This window comes from Papilio polytes, unplaced genomic scaffold (assembly GCF_000836215.1).
Source record: "Papilio polytes unplaced genomic scaffold, Ppol_1.0 DF823692.1, whole genome shotgun sequence".
In the NCBI taxonomy this organism is placed as follows: Eukaryota; Metazoa; Arthropoda; class Insecta; order Lepidoptera; family Papilionidae; genus Papilio; species Papilio polytes.
Genome location: NW_013525512.1, coordinates 320,434 through 341,424, shown reverse-complemented (window position 1 = coordinate 341,424; position 20,991 = coordinate 320,434). Strand labels below are relative to the sequence as shown.

Sequence of the window (20,991 nt, the reverse complement as noted above, 5' to 3'; positions counted from 1 at the left end):
AATATCCGCGTGTTTAAAAAGTTATCAGACCCGCTGACCTGCAGAGCGCGGGGCCGTCGTTATCTCAAGACAGTTGACAGCGGATCTTCAGTTCGCAAACATGCGCATTTTGCTCATCTGCGCTTTGTTTCAATATGTAAGTATTTATTTTAAATAAAATGTAAAACTAACATAAAATTAAAACAACAAATTACCTATTGATATTAGTGACCGTTTTTTTTTAATTCTTTTTATAACTTAAAAGTTTTAGTAATAAAAAAAGAAAGATTATTCGTGATTTTTGTCTTCCTTGATATATTACTAGCTGTTTCTTCGGACTTCGTGATTTAGAAATTAAGGAATAGTAAAAAACATAACCTATGTTACTGATAGTGTAGCTTTTTAAAAGGGGGAAGATTTTTTTTAAATCGGACCAGTTTTAGAGTTATTTCAATACATACAAATCTTTCTTCTTTTTAATATTAGTGTAGATTTAGATTATTTTTGATATATTTTAACTGTATTTTTTTAAATCCATTTATTATTATTTTGATACTGGCATATTTGGTTAATTGGAATACGTTTTTAAGGAGATAACAGTTTGCCAGTTCAAAGTTCATTTACTTTATTGTTTAATGTTTCCATACAAATGATATGATTTATACAATGCAGAGATAAGCAATAAGAATGGGCTCAAGGGACGTGTATCTTAATTTATCACTTAATGTTGCAAAACTTAACGATATTAGATAAACGTCATATACATCTTAATTCTTATATACTGTGAGAGTTTAGATGGACGGATTTATGTTTGTTACTATGTTCAGAATGGTTCAATGGATTTCACTAAAATTCGACATAGATGTAGAAGAAATTCTGCAAGAATACATAGGCTACTAAGTTTTATTTTTAATTCCGCGCAGACAATGTCGATGGCGACAGCATATTTTTATGAAATTTAAAATTTTGACGCTCTAGGTACAATTTTAAAATTCTTGATTCTAATGTTTACAGGCTTTTGCACAAGTTAGTTTCGGAAAGTCCTATTTAAGAAATTCTCGTTTGGTAAGTACTGAATTAGTTTTTTAGTAATTATTAGCAGTAAAATCTCTCTTTAATGTAATTTGCTAAAAACATTTAAAACAGTTTATCATATGTATGTAATCCTAAGTGGTAAGTGAATTAAAGTCTGCTGACATATCACTAAAATGGGTAGGGAATAAACGTCTTCAACTATATCTTTTCAGTGCCACCAATGGAACTGCGTGAACGAGAAGCTCGGTCTTTCAGACACTTTACCTCCTAGAGAGCAGTTCTCTAGTGTCTTAGACAATCTTCTGCCTTTAGAATGGCACGACGCGGGACGAGCGGCACTAGACATATGCTATGGCAACCGCACTCGGCGGTACACGAACACATGCCCCGGACAAGCACTATTGCATTGCGTAGTCGATAATCTAATGGAGGTAAATATAGTCTACATTTTAAAGGTATTTTTTATTAAACTTTTAGAATTTCATTGCTTTCGAGGTTAGATTTGGATAGGGGGTAACTACCATCAAAATAGTGTGGTAAAATCTATCTATTTTACATTTTTGTTGTCTGGCAGCTGTCCACTCTGCCATCCCATTTGGCGACCCCCATGGATTGCACCTAATCTCTACGACTTTTAATCTTTAAGCGAACATTAAAAACGCCTCAACTCACGCTTTTATCCTCCGGTGATGGCAACGACTAGTATCAGACCCTTCGGGGGATCCTTCAGGGCGAGTTAGCTTTTGTACGTGGTCACCTCGCGCCTCAAAATTTAACAACAATAGCGACACTTTAATATTTTTGAACCCGTCGACATCTCCGTCGCCGAGGCACGAAGCAGCCACAACGCTCCCAGCGCCCCCCGCCCTGGCCAGCAGTGCGAGACGCGACGTGACCGCGAACAAAAGTTAACTTATATTCGCCCTGAAGAAGAACCCTTGAAGTGTCTGAGACTAGTTGGTGCCATCACCGGAGGATAAAAGCGTGAGTTGGGCCGTTTTTTAATTTGCGCTTAAAGTAATGGCAAACGATAATTTAAACAATTTAACGACTTCTAATCCCTTAAGAAATTACGCACCAACCTAAGTTTTCGCCAAATCTTTCGTGAAACTCAGAAGGTTCAGATGGATAATTAGGGAATAACATTTTTAAATATATTTTTATAAAATACTAGCTGTTACTCGCGACTTCGCCCGTGTGAAATTAAAAATTAATAAAAAAAACATAGCCCATGTTACTCACAGATAAATTACCTATCTAACGGTGAAAGAATTTCAATCGGTACAGTAGTTTTTGAGTTATTTCAATACATACAAAAATACAAATGTTTCCTTTTTATAATAGTATAGGAATGTGTTATTTTGACAGAATTGTCCTGACAACAAATGGGCTAAGGAAGACGGTTGCAACCCGGTGTCAGCACTAGCTGGTAGTAAATACATGTTTTCACAAAGGTAAATATATAATTATATTAATATTGATTAATCATAAGAAAGTTCAAATGTAAAAATTTAAATTTTCAGTCGTTACATGAATCTACAACAGAATTTACAAAAAGAACGCCGTCCGAAATGGTTCTTGGAGCATGTGAGTATATTAAATACTTTTTAGTATATACAGGTGTGCGTTAATAGTGGTAGAGCCTGCTTTAACATCCTCACACGAATGGGCCGGCTCGCCCGGTATAGTAATACCACGACCACACAGAAAACAGGCTTGAAGTCGAAGCAATTCCGCGTTTCGTCTGATTAGTCCCTTTACCTTTCCACCCCTTACTTAACAAGAGGAAGGGATGGAAAGGAAAAGAGGATTTGACGGTGGAGGAGATGCTTAGAAAGGGGAAATATCCTCTTTATGTGCATCTCGTCTTCTGTCAATTAAGGGTTGGCAACGCATCTGCAATTGCGGATGTTTATGGGCAGCGGTCGCTTGCCATTGCCGTCGATTCAAGTGGCCGCTTGCTCGTTCGCCACCTTGTATTATAAAAAAAAGTTATAGTTAAATAAAACTACTTTGATCTATGACTTTAAGTCCACCCTGTATACAGAGTTATAACGATTAAAATGATCAACAGTTACTGACAAGAATTATAAAGGTCAATGGTCTGGGCACAATCAAGCCTACAAATTGAAATTTGATTTATTCTTTTTATTTTCAGTACTTTAGCACGAAATGCTGTGAACTACCGCAGTTTTTCAACTCCACGGTACTAAAAGAATGTGGGTTCGATACCTTCGTGCTCTACCACTTGCATGACCCTCAGATTGACGCACATTTCACATCCGAACACTTAGTAAGTTTCTGTATGAATTAACAGCTGACACCTTTCTAAATACGAGTAACACGACTGTCGTGCGATTGTCGATTGTTTCGCAGCTCAACTGTTTAGTTGCACAACTAACGAGTAACGCACCTCCATATAAGCTTATAGGAATCAAAGCTAGACTAAACAGTTGTGCGATAGTTCAATCAAAGGTGTACGCACGCTCTAAAATTAAGTTATAATACGCAAAAAAGTTAACAAGTCATTAAGGGAAACTTTTGAGTTGTAGCTATTGTTATCTATCTTTTCCTTAGTGTGAGTCAGAACCCTTAGCGTTCAATTAAGACTAGACTTAGATATTTGACGATAATAAAGCGGTTTAAGACGTCAAAACTTTTGAATTTGGAATTTAATTTTGACATTGTCATCTACATATTTAAATGTCGTTTCAGTAGAATGTGAGTGGATTTTTGTTTTCAGAGACCGATGTCTTCGAATAATCTCCGTGCATCAATATCTCACTACATTCCAGTAAGATCTCGCGCGCCGCCAGCCACGAACACTGGCTTCGGTGGAATAGAGGAGAACGAAGTTAGTTTATCAACATAGACATACATTAATAGATAGGCGATTATTTGTGAAAGACATTTATCGACACCAAAATCAAATACACTAAATATCACAGTTTGTAACCTATCCATTTATAGAGATCTGTGCCTGTAAAGCATGTGTATAGTAGGGCAAATTTATCTGGCCTGTAACAAACACTGAACGTGACTGCAACGATCATTGACGCAAAAATTGTTGGAAACTGAAAACAATTTGTAAACTTATGAATCTTTGGATATGATACCAACGATTTTTTATCGAATAATAAATGACGTCACGAACTTGTCTAATTTAAAAATATTTTAAAAGCAAAACATTCACAAAAGCTTTTATCTGATTTCTTTTAAAATTCCTGTTTAAAATGTCTAAAACATTCGTAGGCCGTCAACGACCCTCTCGATTGTTGCGACATGAGAGAGTTCATATTACCGGAGTGGCGCGAGGAGTGCGCCTTCCAGCTCGCCTGGCACCGACATGACAGGCTGGTCATCAACGAGCCGCGCCGGGTTGTCACCGACCCACCGGAAACTGATGACAAGGAGCCTAAAGTGACAGATGTTAAAATCGTACCCCATTCTGTAAGTATTATTTGTCTGAATAATAGTAATCTTTTCGCTTTCAACAGAAATTCTGTATTCTTGATTTGTTTACTAACTAGACGCGTAACAACCAACAGTGGTAGTGCTCGCTTTAACATCTTAGCACTGCAGGGCCGACACGCCCCCAGTAATACCACGACCACACAGAAGACAGGCGTCAAATGGAAACAATTCCGTGTTTCGTCTGATGAGTGTGGTGCCGGAGGCCTAATTTCCCTTTCTCTTTACCACCCTTATCTTATAAGAAGAGGATGGGAAAGGGAAGTGGATTTGACGATGGAGGAAATGCATAGGAAGGGGAAATATCCTCTTTATGTGCGTCTCCTCCTCCGTCGGATAAGGTTAGGCAACGCATCTGCAATTGCGGATGTCTATAGGCAGCGTTCGCTTCGCCATTTTGGCGGATTCAGGTGGCCGCGTGCTCGCACCTTACGTAATATAAAAAAAAAACAAAAGTAAGTAGCCTATGTATTCTTCTAGACTATCCTTTACATCTATGCTAAATTTCAAGATCCTTTCAGCAGTTTAGGCTACAAATTCTAACAAACATCCATCTAATTTCACATTTTCTGTGACTTGAAAACTTTCAGTGATTAGTAACTATATTAATAAATCTTGTCATATTTCAACAGAGGAGAGGACGTACAGAAAAAAGTATATTTCCCCTTCCTATGTACCAACTCCGTCAAATCCACTATTTCTTCCCACTTTTCCTTGCAAGAAAAGGCTAAAAAGGGGATTTTAAAGGCGTCCACTACTGTAGAGTCAAACCAAGACCGTGTGAATGTTGTGTCTCTCTTTCTTTCATATAGTGCGAGATAGAGACATGTATATTCAGCAAGCTAGGCATAGTAACATCGGGCGCAGTAGACACGCTGGCGCTGTCGCGGCTATTGGACAATATGACAGTGGACGGCCACTGGCTTCGGGCGAAGGCGCGCGTGGACTCGCACTGTCTTACTAAACTCGCCACTTACGAGGCGGATTGTGAGATTAACAAAGTGCTGGCTTGTGTATTGGATGTACTCACTGAGGTATGGAGTAAAATGTTGTCGAAAAGTGTAATAAAATTGTTATATCTTATTTTAAAATAGAAAGAGATGGTTGTATATTGCTATCTTTTGTCAGATACAGACTCGGTTCAATCTTTAAAATTGTGGTTTTATTTATTTTTGCTTTTAAATGTTTAAAATTTGTTTCTGCAACATATGCTTAAAGCATCTGTATTTTCTATTGCAGAATTGTCCCGATGCTAAAAAGGACGATCCTTGCAAGTAAGTACTGTTTAATTCTCTATTATGTTATATTTATTCTTATTGACAACATATTTATCTTTTCAGGCATTCCAGTGGATTACAGAACAATATAACTTGTCAAATTAGTTCATCTAAATTCAGACCGGTGAGTATGTATTTTTTTGTTACTAACGAGTTTTCGCCATCGTAGAATTAAAAATAAAACAAAAGGATCTTCTTCATCTTCTTTATTATGCTATATATCTATGGCAAATTTAATTGAAATACATTCAACAGTTTAGGCAAAAACATGAGTAAGATTAATATTAATGAGAAAGTCTAAATAGATATTAGGTTCGTTGGATATTAATTCAGACGGAGTCGCGGGCGAAAACTAGTAAGAATATAACGTCAAAATAGGTTATATTTAAATTAATTTTAATATTGTAGCGAAAACGTCGTCAATTATGCAATGTACCGGATTTCGTTGACATGAAGACGTTAAAGGAATGCGGAGTGGAGTCCGTAGCTCGCATCGAACACGCGCCGGAGACGCCGGCGCTCAAGCGAGGCTGGACTGACGGCAGGAAGGTAAGAGCAGTTGGCACGTGTGACTAATGAGTACTCTTGTTAATGACATGCCAAGTCAAATGTTACAGTAAAATTTAATAGAAATGAATATTCAAACCAATTTGACATTTTAAAAGGCTATCAATAACTTTGAAAACAAATATATTTGCATTATTGTCGACACTAAAACTTTCCTAAACGAAAAGAAATGTTTATTTCTAAATGTCATATGTAATTATATGTCTTTAATTGCAAAGTTACATAAATGATTGTTTGCTAGTTAAAAACAAAAGTGATATCTGTCAAACTAATTTAAATTTTCCGCAATATTAGTAGGATTTTTATATTCCCTGTCAGTATTTAATAAATATTTATCCAACAGTGCGAAGAAGAAACACCTTCAACGACGTGTCTCATGAACAAGATGGACATTCTCAACAAATATAACTTCATAGATTATTTCAAGCTAAAGGAACGTTTGCGTGAGTTTTGTCAAGGCGTGTGGTATCCGATGCGCGGCGCGTACAGCGCGGCGTACAATGCAGGGCCGCTATACGCGCAACATTGCAGCGCGCCCAACAAACTGCTCAATGTACTCGACACAATGCTTGCTGTGAGTTCATTACAAAAATAAAACACCTTTATATACTGCTTAAGAGATCACTTAGTGTAGATTTGGTAACAGACTATAACACTAAGGGTCATCATGCTAAAGTGTATAGTTTTAAGGACTGTTTATGTCTTAAAATATCAATTTCTTTTATTAGCTTGGTCATTGGTAGCGTAATGGCGGCCATCTTTGATTTAGCATAATGTTCTTTATTCCGCTCCTCAAGTGCTTTCATTTGATATCCATGTTGTTTGTGAAAAATTATGCCAACCGCCATTTTATGATGTCAGCCATTTTTGGTAGTAACTGAATGATTCCTCTTTAACATTGCTTATTTCTTTCTAGACATGTCCCATATCAAAAAGAAGACGAGGCGAGAACTGCAAGAGAATATTCTCCGAGTTAACAACTACCCTACCTGGTTATCACCAAGAAATCAGTAACGCCACATTAGAAGAACTACTGCGTCGTTTCCAACATGTATTTTTACCTGGACAAATACCTCATATATCTCCAGATAGTGTGAGAACAGTAAACCATCAAAGATATTTATTTAATTACGGGTTTCTGAGTTCTCAAGACGAGCCTGTAGTGAGAGTGATAGATGTTAAACCTACGCCGCCAGTGGAAAAGCCCTTAATTCTTCTTCCTGTATATCAAAGAATGAAAGGGAGGCCGTACAATAATGATGGGATATGGCGTGGATCTCCGATACAATGATTATTAAATAAAAAAAAAACGTGTTATGGTAGCTATTTTTAAATATATTGAAAAATGATAATGTTTTTTTACAAATGCTTTGTCAATACGAACTCAGGTAAAATCGTGTTGAGAGGTCAAATAGTTTACGTTTCTTAACTTTTTAGGTAAATAAACTGTGTAAGAATTATCTCTCTAATATACTATATAAGTTTATTGGTAATAAATTTTGGTTTAGTATTTTCGTGTTTTTTTTCCCTACCTTATCTTACTTCCTTAGCACCGGGATTGCGCCCTCTAAATAATTATCTTGCGTCATCAGTCATCATTTCTTTGATCATGTCACGTTTCATGCAATCCATCCATCTATTTCTAGGTCTACCTCTACCAGTATACCACACTCATAACTAACGTTCTCCTTGTAACATGCGATTCGTACCTCTAACATGCCCATACCATGCTAACCTTTAGCTCCTTGATTCAACCACTGAGCTATTCTCAAACTTACTCTAATATACTCATTTCGTATTTTATCCATTCGTAGTTCCGCTACATGTAGTTTCCTTTCATCCGTCCCATTTATTGCCCAACATTCAGATCTATACACCATGTTAGGTTTTGTATCTCGTTTATTTTAAACGGATTTTGCGTGCCTCAATTAATAAACCCAAACCATATTCAAACAACCCGTACAGGGCCAGCGTGGTTGACTATGGCCACCCCTTATTTAGGGTAGGCTCCGTGCCCCTTATTGGAAACGGATAGTGGAGTTGGTGATGATTTAGTATACACAAAAAAGTCTATTTTTTTATTAGCTGGATAGCTTTTTAATTACTTTTTTTCGGGAGAGGGTAGTATTCAAAAACAAAACTAGAAGCAATATTTTAATATATTTATAATTATGTATACAAAATTTTCACAGTAATTGTATTCTTACATTTATTGTTACAATCTGTATCAAAAACATCCTCAGTCTTCTATGTCCAATGTTACATCAATTTTGTTCCTTCAAAAAAACTTCCAATCTCTTATTAATATTACTATAAAACTAATAGTAAAAATATTCACTCAATATCCATCAATTTCATATTACAAATCGTATATTTTTCATAATAAATACTTTTACATCAAACGTTCTAAAACCAATTTTCAATTATAATAAAAACTTTTGATTTTTTTCAAAACGTCCAAAAACATCGATTATAAAACAATGAATACATTTTTAAATAAATTAAGAACAAAGCAAGAAAATGGGCACTCGAGTTTAACTCAAAAGTTTCTTCTAACCTAAACAAAATAACAATCAAAAATAATACGTATAGGTACCGAAAATGTAATAAAAAGGCACTTTTTAAAATCATAGTTATTACTAAACATATGAACTGATTTTAAAGCATTTGTATAAAAATGGCAAGTTAAAAAAATTATAGAAATGTATTCGAGTCAACATTATAATACATTCTGATTACATTAATACTAAAGATTATATATTTACATAGTGCATTCATCACATAGTATACAAAATTAAGAAATCACAAGCTAAATACAACACCACCGAAATAACATGACACTTAGTCCATATACGTCATTGTTAACAACCTGCAATAAGGTTAAACCATTACTGTCATTACTTATTTCACGGTACAACTATTTTGTACACTTGTATACAGTGTTCAACCAATTGTACACTTGTATACAGTGTTCAACCAATTGTACACTTGTATACAGTGTTCAACCATTTGTACACTTGTATACAGTGTTCAACCAATTGTACACTTGTTACAGTGTTCAACCAATTGTACACTTGTATACAGTGTTCAACCATTTGTACACTTGTATACAGTGTTCAACCATTTGTACACTTGTATACAGTGTTCAACCATTTGTACACTTGTATACAGTGTTCAACCAATTGTACACTTGTATACAGTGTTCAACCATTTGTACACTAGTATACAGTGTTCAACTACTTTGTACACTTGTATACAGTGTTCAACTACTTTGTACATTTGTATACAGTGTTCAATCACTTGTACACTTGTATACAGTGTTCAATCACTTGTACACTTGTATACGATGTTCAACCGCTTGTACACTTGTACACAACTGTCCAACAACCAAATTGTCATGTTATCTCGCAAGTGTTTCTTTCCTTAGAGTTATAAAACAATATTATGAATAAGTAGTTAATTACGAAACGTGCTAAAACTTGTATAAAATACAACAGTAAGTCTATAAATAAATATATAAGTAAATAGGGTTATAATTCTCTAAAATGAACGCTGAAATTAATTTAGAATATTTCCTTTGATCTAATTAATTTATTTGTATAAAAAATTCAATAATACATTTGAATTAATTCATAGAAACACAAGGTTTACTTACAACATAATCTAAAGCTCATAGAATTAAGTCATGTAGGATTTAACAGTTGTTTTAATACATTTTGTACTTTAAATATAGACGAATTTCATCGATTACATTCTCTTTCAAAAGAACAACATGAAAGTGTCAAATTGTACACTTACATGAGAGTGTCAAATTGTACACTTACATGAGAGTGTCGAATTGTACACTTACATGAGAGTGTCAAATTGTACACTTACATGAGAGTGTCAAATTGTACACTTACATGAGAGTGTCAAATTGTACACTTACATGAGAGTTTCAAATTGTACACTTACATGAGAGTGTCAAATTGTACACTTACATCATCTCCCCTGCCTTATCCTACTCCCGTAGGGTCGGCGAAATTGTACACTTACATGAGAGTTTCAAATTGTACACTTACATGAGAGTGTCAAATTGTACACTTACATGAGAGTGTCAAATTGTACACTTACATGAGAGTATTAAATTGTACACGTACATGAAACTGTCAAATTGTACAATAAAAATTAAGGCATATTAAGGCTGATGCTGTCGTAATTCCTCATAGAACGAGTATCTCCGTTTAAACTAATAGATCCTGTGTTAATCCTTGTTAGTATTTCTTGTTGTAGGGCTTTTAGTGTTCTCACAGCGGACATGTCAGTGGGCGGGGCGAGGAGGAGGGCCCGCCGGGCGTGGGGGAGGGCCTCTGAGGGCTTGTTTAGGGCTAATATAGCTCGGGCCATTGCGTACGCGCATTCGAATGCATTAGGTCTAAGGATCGATGCACGCGCCGCTAAATCCAGTGCTTCTGATGGTTCCTGAAATAAACGTATGAAGTTATAAAAATAGTTTTTTAACATATTAATGCACACTAACAAAATGTAGAAATAATTACGAGTATCTAACATACTGTGAATGACATAAATTGTTAAATAAATAAAAAAATATATAGTTATTAGTACGGCTAGTGTTCTATATTAGCTCATTATAGTCCGCGTGAAATGAAAAAATACGTAAAAATACGGTCTATGTTACTCCCTGAAAACGTAGATTTTTAATAATTATAGAAGTTTTGAAATCGATTCAGTAGTTTTTGAGTTATTTCAATACATACAAAAATATAAATGTTTCGTCTTTATAATATCAGTATAGATATATTAAAAGCGTTAGTAATACCATGTAATATTCGCAATACTTGTACATAAAAAAATAATTACCTAAACTTTTAAATAAAAAGTATATACGTCAAAATACTTACGTTTAACTTCCGTTTACACCGGGACAGGTTAAGCAGGAGATTGGTGTTGAGTTGGAGGAAGGCGGCGGCGTGGTCCGGCGGCGGCGCGGCGTCCTCCCCCAGCAGCGGGCTGATCTTCTTCAGCGCGTACTGGTAGCGGTGCGCGGCTTCCGAGGGCCGGCACTTGCGGTACAGCATGTTGCCGTCCTCCAACAACTTGTTGAGAAGGAGTAGCCTGCGAATATACCTTGGTTTATTAGTCTATACTTATATTATAAAGAGGTAAGATATGTATTTTTGTATGTATTGAAATAACTCAATAACTATTAGGCCGATTTTAAACATACTTTCACCGTTAGAAAGCTAATTCGAAACTAACAATATGGAAAGTACTACTCATCAAACTAAAAATAACGTAAATCATACTATAAATGCGAAAGTTTAAATGGATGGATGTAGACACATAGGCTAGTCACTGTTGTTTTTTTTATCCCAGGCGGACTGAGTCGCTGGCAAAAGCTAGTCTGATCATACATTTCAAAGTCATACATAAAAACCCTATCGAATTTAAAACCTCTTTTGCGAAGTTGTTAAATAAATTACGACCTTTTCAAAAGTAGCATGAATCAATTATTCATTTTAAGCAATAAGTATGTTTTTACATCAAATTTCTAAGATATAAATTATTAAATATAATATACTAACATAAATTCAGGTTTCCCGGACGCCATGACCCATGTAGTGGGGCCAAGCTTCGCACCTTTCCTTAGAAAACAGCTCACCACCTACAATCATACAAAATAAATGCAAACTGTATAAGAAGGGAAGAAAAATAGTTAAAACGTATGAAAGTTTCTTTATACTATAAGGTGGCAAACGAGAAAGCGGCCAAGTCCGCCGAAATGGTGAAAAAACCGCTGCCCAGACATTCGCTATTGCAGATGCGTTGCCTACCCTTAATTGACGGAGGAGGAGACGCACATAAAGAGGATATTTCCCTTTCCTGTCTCCTCCACGTCAATCCACTTTTCCTTCCCATTAACTAGACATCCCTTTATTATTTCTCTTAAAAAGTTTGAATAGGAAAAGGGTCTAAAACTAGGTCACCAATATCACATTCATCGGAATGTACGTGGAATTGCTTCCACTTCACGACTGTCTTCTTTGTCGTGGTATTGCACTGGGCAAGCCAGTTTTTTTTATTTATTTTAACGTTGTTCAAGTGGACTCTACCACTGTGAAGGTGTACTTACGGGTAGGTTGCGCTGTCCGATGGCGCGGTCCAGCGGGCGCAGGCCGTTGCGGTCGACGCGCTCCAGCGAGGCGCCGCGCGCCAGCAGCAGCTCCGCCAGCTCGGCCGGCGCGCCGCACGCCAGCGCCAGCGCCGTGCGCCCGCTGCTGTCTGCCAGCTCTGAACAATAATTCACTTCAATAAAAGTGGAACATATATCTGTACTAATATAGCGTACTACTTCATGGCGTGATGTCAGCAATCACAGCATATGTTTGAATCATCGTATTCCTCCTCATCCTACTCCCGTAGGTTTTTGTCCTCCACATAACTATCATACGTCATCTCAGTCATCACTCCCGTTTTGATCATGTCACCTTTTACGCATCATTTTCCTTTTATGTTTGAATATTTTTTTTAATAAAAATCCCTACACTTACGACACGCTTTAGGCTAAAAGCTGCCAACATTAAGGAAACAAGGTTATGGTAACGGTAATTTTGATATTTTACAAATGTAAACAATAAAAGAAAGTTTTAATAATTTTATGCGGTTAAGGCTGCAAACTCTAACATCCATCCATCTAAACTTTTGCATTTTAATATTAAGTAAGAAAACCTTAAATGATTTTAAAATTAAAGAAATAATTGGTCCCTCAAGCCGGACAAAAAAATACGCTCTTTTTTACTGTAAAAAATAATGTTTACCTATAGATGCGCCTTTATCTAGTAAAAGCACGACTGTGGGGATGCGTGCGCGCAAGCACGCCCAGCCCAGCGCTGAAATACCATCCGCGTCTACCGCGTCCGGGTCGGCTCCTGGTAAAACGCAATATATCATTAAGAAAAAGATGCAATTTAAAGTATCTATCGAATACAAAGAGATTCAAATATACAGGGTGGTTCTTAACGAACGGATCAACCGCTTCACAAAACCGTAACCACCCTGTATAGATGCATGGTTCATAGTTAACTCGAAACATTTTTCATACAATCACAATGCTTAAAACCACATGTTAATTTAAATTAATTGCCAATAGGAGTGAGGTCAAAAGATGGAGATTATAATTTTGTAAAATGTTTTATTAAATGTCAACACAATACAGAGTAGCTAAAATTGACAAATTGACAACTGACCATTCAGAGAAAGTACCGATGAAAAAAAATGTTACCATGCTTCGTCTATATTAGTCTTTGGTCGAATAAGACAAATAGTGAAAAAAACTGCAATTTGGTTTTGCGGATATAAGAGTTTAAATTATAAGTTACCATGTGCAAGTAATGTTTCAACAATATCATCATGTCCCTCAGCGGCGGCGAGTATGAGCGGGTTCTTGCCGTCGGAGCCCATGACGTCAGCGCCGCAGTCCAGCAGGCGCAGCAGCAGCGCGGCGCGGGCGTGGCGCGCGGCCAGCGCCAGCGGCGACAGCTGCCGCGCGTTCAGCGCGTACGGCGTCGCGCCGCGTACTAACAGCGCGTCCGCCACGCGCGCCGTCCCCGCCCCGCACGCCGCCGTCAGCGCCGTCTCCCCCGTCACCGGGCAGATGCCGTCCGGCTAAAGAATTTTAACCTTATTTTAATGCCACTAAGCTCACTTTTGAGAAAACTTACGCTTGATAACTTTTATGAGTTTTTAAGAGCACGCCCACACTATTGACTAAACTATCGCACAACTGTTGCGATTGTCGATTGTTTCGCAGCAATTCAACTGTTTATTTGTACAACTAAAAAGCTTATAGGTATCAAAGCGCGACTAAACAGTTGTGCAATGTTTTAGTCAAAGGCGCGTTATTATTATCTTCATTCTATTCAGTTATGTGACGCCCACTACTGGATGTAAACCTCCCACAGTCACGATGATTAGTCCTATGCCATCCGTATCCCGGTCTAATATTTTTTTATTTACAATACTGATTCCCATTAGACCTAAGGGACAACTTAGGGTTCAATTAAGGATTGAGTGTTGTGGTTTAAGTAGTTTTTGACTTACGATAAGTTCAGCAGTATCAAGAAGGTACTCGACGATGTCAAGATGTCCGTTCTGTGCGGCGGCGACGAGCGCGTGCCGAGCGCCGGGCACGAGGTGCTCGAGGCGGGCGCTGGCGGGGCTGGCTGCGGGGCTGGCTGCGGGCGCAGCTTCCGCCTGGCAGCCCAGCAGGTAGATGACAGTATCGCGGTGACCATTCTTAGCCGCATGTACAAGTGGCGTCTGCTCAGCCGTGTCTGTGTGACTCAGGGATGCACCTAGAATTGGATTAAAAGTCATGTAGACTATTGTAGGCCTCTACTTAATAATTCTTCATTCATTTGTTCATCCAATATGGTTTATGTAATAATGGGCCAACTTACCGGCGGCAATAAGTCTTTTCGCGACATCAGTATGTCCTCGCTGACAGGCGAGAGCCAGCGCCGAGCAGCCCTGAGAGTTGGTCATCTCGAGGTCAGCACCAAATTCTATTAGCAAACCAACCATCGCCAGGATGCCTTGGTAGGAGTACATACAGAGCAACGGCGCGTTGCCCAAACATTCCGTCACTTGGTTCGGTGACCCTCCAGCCAGAAGCATCAGCCTCGACACTTTCACATTCGGCGTGTAAATATTCCTCAAATTGGCAATCGCTTCACCAACGTTCGCCGAACTGGTTGCCACTAACATAGCTTGCAAGTCTCTCGGACATAAGCCCAATTGAGCTGGGCCCAGATTCCTGTACATATGAGCTTTGAGAATATGGTGACCCAACTCCATGCTCTTTTCTGGGTCCAAGGGAGCCTGGACCCTTGACAGTCTGTACGCGATACTGCAGTGACCTGCTCTCAAATCGCACAGGAACTTTGAGCTCTCGTTATCTTCTCGACGTATCAACCATTCCCTGAACGATGGATGGAAGAACATGTAAGTGTTGTCAATTCTCTTGACGAGGAAATCTGTTAAGGTGTCGAATCTATGGCAGAACTCATCCCATGGAAGAAAAGTGTCTACTAGCAAGGAGTTAACTGAATAGTATATTTCGACCAAAGTAAGAGGATATAGCGCTGCTAAGCAGACACTTAGGATGTGTGTGACTTTCTCAAAAGACTGTACTGTGGGAAAGCGGAGATTGAATTGCAGAAGGAATATTTGGGCAAGTGATATCGGGACCACCTTATAGTTGGTGGATTTGACGACGATGTGACTCCTTTCGAGGAGGTCGAGGATAAGTTTAAGGAATAGGAACGAGCCTTGACTTAAATGGAGCACGTATTGAGCGAATTTCATGACTGAATTGTGAGCGCTTTCTGATTTTCCCGTAGAGCATTTGATGTTGGTTTCTATGATCGGAGCTGCCTGTAATCTCGCGTTAAAGTACTTTAGTAGATCTTTCTGGACGTTATCTGACTCGTCTAGACTTAGCCTGGTGTATGGCAGCTGTTTAGTGAGTTCGATGAACTGGGTCCTTACAGTGGCGACAATCTTAAGCCAGGTTGGCATTTCAGCGACGTGTCGCGCTAGGAATGTCGCGATGGTGTAGCCGTGATCCGGTCTATGGTATTCCGCTTCGCAAAGACCATCGACAAGGATGATACCGTTTGTTGAATCAATGCTGCCGTTCCTTCTGAGTATCGTGAGGGGTTCTATGATGCCCCTGATGAAGGCGAGGTCGGGGTCTGCGATGCACTCCTTCAGAGAGAGACATGCTAAGAGGTGGGGTTCACTGAGGAGGTATTCTCTGTAAGCCTGTAGTCTTGGAGCTTGGCAGAGTTGTGCTGCTAGAGAATGTACAAATTCGCCGACTAGGCAAGTGCTGTTGTTGTCCGCCTGAAAAGGAGAATAGACCTGTGAGTTTCATAGAAAAGACCAGGATTTTTATCGCTTATTTACAGAGTTGCCGTACATTATAGACTTAAATTGTTGTGCTGACCTGACAGAAGTGATAAGCAACGACTTGCGAGGAGAGGTGTGTGAACATTCCTTCCACGAGGTCCTCGGGCAGGATATCTCCTAAATCTGACTGTTCTCGAAGCTCTTCGTACTCGAAGTTCCGGTTCCTGCCAAAGCAGGAATGCTGAACCAGCTGCAGGATGAGGGCCGTCTTACCAGTACCAGGGCTGCCGGAGATTAGGATGCCTGCAGACAAGATAGATTATAGAAACGACTGTTGATTAGCATGGATTACATCTATTCCTGGTTTAATTTCAAATACCTGATGATGAAGACTCCAACGCCTTTTCCATATCCTTGAGGAGCCACTGTCTACCGGAGTAGCAGTCCTGGCTGTCTGCAGAGGGCACCTCGAAGAAAAGAGGCCGCAAGTTCAGTTGTGGTGCCGGGTGTACTGGAGAAAAAAGAAGAAATTTTATGCCACGTAAAGGTATGAAGTTACAATAAACAAGAACAAAATTATATAATAACAATAAGGAATATTGAAATGTTAAGAAAACGTTGAGATTTGCCAAATTTTATCATATTTAATAATTGTTTTTTTTTAAGTCTTTTAGTTTATGAAGATACATAAAATATTGATGTTAGTTTTTTAATTGGTTGTATTTCTGTAACATACATATAACGTTGTATTTAGAAAAAGTCTTACTCGATCGGATGTAGCTTTTCTAACGTAATCCATTATCATCAGTTAACAAGCTTGTCAGGTACAACGTCTCAGTTGCAATGTGCAAAAAGTCAGTACAGGTTGCGATGTAGGAAAAAAAGGTTTTCCGGGAGCGAGTTTTTATAACAAGTACTTTTTATAACGGTTCAATGATTTCAAAGTCGTCACCTACAATCGTGTATTAGTTATTAAAGAGTTCCCTTAGTTTATAATGGAATTAAACGGAAATAAGAAACTAAGACTTTATTAAAAACCGACCTGTTTTTATATAGTTTTTATATTTAAATTGTAACAGAAACTTTTCTAAAAAATCCATAGACAATGACATAATTAAAAATAATTTCTCATTTCCATTGAGTTTGACTATAGATTCAACACACAAATCTAATCTAAAAATAAGAGTTTCTCTTAGTAACCAATTAACGTCTCAGAGTGCCTATTGGAGCCTCTTATGTTGTTAAATTTTCAATGCAAATAAGTTAACTGGTATTATGATAAGTAAGTATGGTTGTAAATCTTGGTAATTAAATTACCCGTATTGATTATAATAACGATGTTATAAAAATAATTTGATTACATTCTTATCTTTATTAATTCGAGAATTACATTAACTGGAAAGTTATATTGTACCTTATTCTGTTAGTAATAAAGTGCACATTCGTTTACCTTTTTTAATATCTGATGATGTAGAGGATTTACTGCTGCCAACTCTAGCTGACCTTCTGGCGGCGGTTTTCCTGTTCTTGAAGAAACCACTTGACATACGGGTCAGTTCTTCCGAACGACTTTGTAATGCTGAAAAAATAAACATATCGAATCAACTGATTGTCGAACATTGTAAGATTTTGTCAAATACTTCTTAGATAACATTGAGATCATATTTCAAAAGCACAGTGGAAACTAATGTTTACTTATGAATGTAAAGAATTCGATATGTAACATCCTTATTTTGAACATGCTTTAAATGGTGTCGCTTATTTAAGGTAAATCTAAAGGGGAAAAAGTGCCCCGCCATACCCAGGAAGCGTCCATATCTCTTGTATGTATTAGACCTCTATTCCATTAACCCTTGATCAAGGGAATACAAAAAAAATCTTATTAACACAGAAGTCACACTGCTGTAAAGGCTATTGAAAATTTTCCTCACCATTAACAGAATGCCGTCTACTGCCAGGGCTGGAAGACGAGCAGTTGCTGGCCGCGGAGAGCGACATGGAGGCGAGAGAACCCAGCGAGTCGCGGCCTAGTGGCGTAGCAGCCTCGACCTCTGATGAACCAGTCAGCGTTGACACCTACACATGAAATATATAATAGAATATTTCAAAACATAACTGAGGACCATTAAAATGGTAATGAGTTGTATAGTACTCAAGAATAAAACGGAAAAGTACGCTTCTTACATATAAAATATAAATTCGTTTCTGCTTGGTTTCTAAAGGATATAGCGTGAAGATAAATATTGTGTAACTTTCAATAATAAGCAGGTCATTCAGCACAATATATATATTTTTCTTATGGCATCAATAGTTTGAGAGTTTAACGCAAATAAACAAAAAGTTTTTCTATTTAGTAAAAGCGCCATCTATTGTTTAGATGAATGAAACATTGCATATGAAAGTATACAAACCGGGCTGGTGTTATGAGAGGCCAGGGTATGAGCGTCGAGGGAAGCGAGCGAGGTGCAGCTATCCCGAGACTTATTCCGTCCCCTTCTCTCCCCGAGGAGTAGACCGAGACGCATATACAGGTCATTCTGCCGTCGCGATTCGAAGCCTTGCTTGATGTGACCGCCTTCATCGTCTGGAAATTTGTTTAAAATTAGTATAGAAATATACGACAAAAATCTGCTCACACTCAAAACAATCACGTGCTACATGCTGATGTTTTAGGGTTATGTACTAGACTTTAGCGTGGGTTCGCACTGCATACATTTGCATATAAAACATGTTTTGATAACTTACAAAAAAATATTAACTATTTAACTGGAACTGAAAGTAACTGTAATGGTGCTAGAGATTTTAAAATTCTTTAAACTGTAGCATTTATATTAGTAACATTATTACAATTGTTAATGTTTTTAAAACAATTTTACATTACAGTCTATATTCTAGATTAACTGACCTCTAACAATGAGGGAAGTTCAGCAATTCGTATACAATCGTAAATCTATATCTATACTATTATAATAAAGCGTAAACACACACTTTTTTGTTGCCTAAGATGTCAGCAATTACAGCATATTTTTGAATAATTCCTTTTTTAATAAAAAGCCCTACACTTACGTCACGCTTTAGGCTATATATTTTCACGCCATTTAACTTAGGGGTGAATATTTTGGATAAAAACCCTAATGTGGGAAAGAGACCATAAGTTGCTGCCAACATCAAGAAAGAAAGATTGCTAATGTTTGTCATGTCATGTCATTTTGACATTTGCTATTGATAATTAGACAAATGTAAACAATAAAATAAAATTTTCATAATTTCACGAAGATGAAGCCGCACGGGAACAGTATCAACATAAAATACACCAATCATCGGTTTGTTCTACAATATTCCCATGACATTTACTGGGAACATGTTACGGACAAAGGATACATCTCACATTTAGTATTTAATTACTTTCTTAGATTCTCACTTGTTATCTACTCAGATAATTATTGCAATTTGCTTTATTGTAGTTTTTTAACCATCTTTGAACTTCAATCTTTTATGTATTTTTAATTATAATGCTTGTTAAACTGATTAAAACTAGGATACTAGAAATATAATGACGACTTCCTAGTGTGAACATGTACAGTCGAGAAAACTGGTGGTGTAACAAATCAAAAGCTTCAATCGTGGAACCAATACCAATGCAATAAATGTGTCTACTAAAGTCGGTTAGTAATACACGGCTAGTTTTTTTTTTATTATTATCATATTATATTTGTAGGAAGAGGTGGAGTTTGTCTCTTTGCAATAAACAAGGCAATTTTTCCTGAAATGGAACACGGCGGATATCCGCGATAGTACATTATGATGATTCCTTTTAAAAGAGTTGACATTGTGTAACTATTTCCAAGTAGTGGAAAGGAATTGTTAGAAATAGTCGTTCCATGATGTGATCTTTATCTTCAACGCATCAAATCGCATATATGTTTGAAGAGCAAAGATATGATATTGTGATAAATAGGATTGTCTGAGAGCAGATGAATAATGGAATTATTACTTCGGTGGTTCGACAAATTGTTGATATTGATTCAATGGAAGAGTCATAATATAAATTTCAATTTTGAGATAAATGTTTTTTTGATGTTCATTTGACATAAAGGACTTTTTAACCGATTTTTTAGTTAAACAAAAAAAAACTTTTATTTACTCCAAAAGTACGTCTATAGAAAGTTTGTTCTGTTTGAAAAATATGATTTAACTAGATATACAAAATAATGTCTATTACTAAATTTTAATATAATCTAAATTGTGTATGTACAAAATATGAAACCATTTACTTATTTTGCAACAATGAAATCTTCTTTATGTCTGGACACTTCCAGTTGTCGTATAGCCACGATTAAGGATTCTGTAGGACGAAGTTCTACAAAAAGTGGTCTCTCCCACGCAGGGGAGCGGGTTTGAGTCCCAGCCTGTTGGATACACTTGAATGACGATACGTCGCAACACCATATGGTCAAAACATCACTTTTTATAAACCCTGTTGTTCGTTGACAAACTGGTATTTTATTCGCATTTAATATAGATTCATATTTTTATAATTTTATAAGTTTTTGTGATAGTTATTGTTAATTATATTTTCTGAGTGTAGAGATAAGACTTCTATGAATTGCTTTAGTTTGAATTCCGTTTTATGTTTTATTTTCTTTTGTATTGAAATATTAATAATCACTAGCTTTCAAACAAAGAATGAGTTATCTAAATCGATTGTATAAGAAATTAAGTAAAGATCTAATACATCGTTGCGATCATT

General features: G+C 37.2%; 2 protein-coding genes across 4 annotated transcripts in view; one reads left to right on the top strand and one right to left on the bottom strand.

The window, feature by feature from the left end:
* Positions 1 to 7,819, top strand: LOC106103968. 2 transcript variants are annotated; one of them, XM_013283887.1, is made up of 14 exons: positions 1 to 136; positions 994 to 1,044; positions 1,227 to 1,445; positions 2,383 to 2,468; positions 2,538 to 2,601; positions 3,173 to 3,307; positions 3,758 to 3,868; positions 4,267 to 4,464; positions 5,298 to 5,519; positions 5,725 to 5,759; positions 5,826 to 5,886; positions 6,171 to 6,311; positions 6,673 to 6,903; positions 7,246 to 7,819. In XM_013283887.1, the coding sequence occupies exons 1-14, from the start codon at positions 101 to 103 to the stop codon at positions 7,618 to 7,620; spliced, it is 1,965 nt and encodes a 654-aa protein (XP_013139341.1). In that variant the 5' UTR covers positions 1 to 100; the 3' UTR covers positions 7,621 to 7,819. The 2 variants fall into 2 exon arrangements, with proteins under 2 accessions (XP_013139341.1, XP_013139342.1); XM_013283888.1 differs by lacking the exons at positions 3,173 to 3,307; positions 3,758 to 3,868 and having other exon boundaries at positions 4 to 136.
* Positions 7,820 to 10,323: 2,504 nt separating this feature from the next.
* The window catches only part of LOC106103997 (protein TANC2), a 120,447-nt gene continuing 109,779 nt past the window's right edge, over positions 10,324 to 20,991 (bottom strand). For both annotated transcript variants that reach the window (XM_013283926.1, XM_013283927.1), the window contains 13 exons: positions 18,653 to 18,825; positions 18,173 to 18,317; positions 17,692 to 17,820; positions 16,621 to 16,752; positions 16,339 to 16,544; positions 14,789 to 16,235; positions 14,430 to 14,683; positions 13,709 to 13,994; positions 13,148 to 13,258; positions 12,463 to 12,620; positions 11,915 to 11,994; positions 11,231 to 11,444; positions 10,324 to 10,790 (listed from right to left, as the gene is read on the bottom strand). In XM_013283926.1, coding sequence (XP_013139380.1) covers positions 10,497 to 10,790; positions 11,231 to 11,444; positions 11,915 to 11,994; positions 12,463 to 12,620; positions 13,148 to 13,258; positions 13,709 to 13,994; positions 14,430 to 14,683; positions 14,789 to 16,235; positions 16,339 to 16,544; positions 16,621 to 16,752; positions 17,692 to 17,820; positions 18,173 to 18,317; positions 18,653 to 18,825 — 3,629 coding nt within the window. In that variant the 3' untranslated portion in view covers positions 10,324 to 10,496. The remainder of the gene's footprint in view (positions 10,791 to 11,230; positions 11,445 to 11,914; positions 11,995 to 12,462; positions 12,621 to 13,147; positions 13,259 to 13,708; positions 13,995 to 14,429; positions 14,684 to 14,788; positions 16,236 to 16,338; positions 16,545 to 16,620; positions 16,753 to 17,691; positions 17,821 to 18,172; positions 18,318 to 18,652; positions 18,826 to 20,991) is intronic.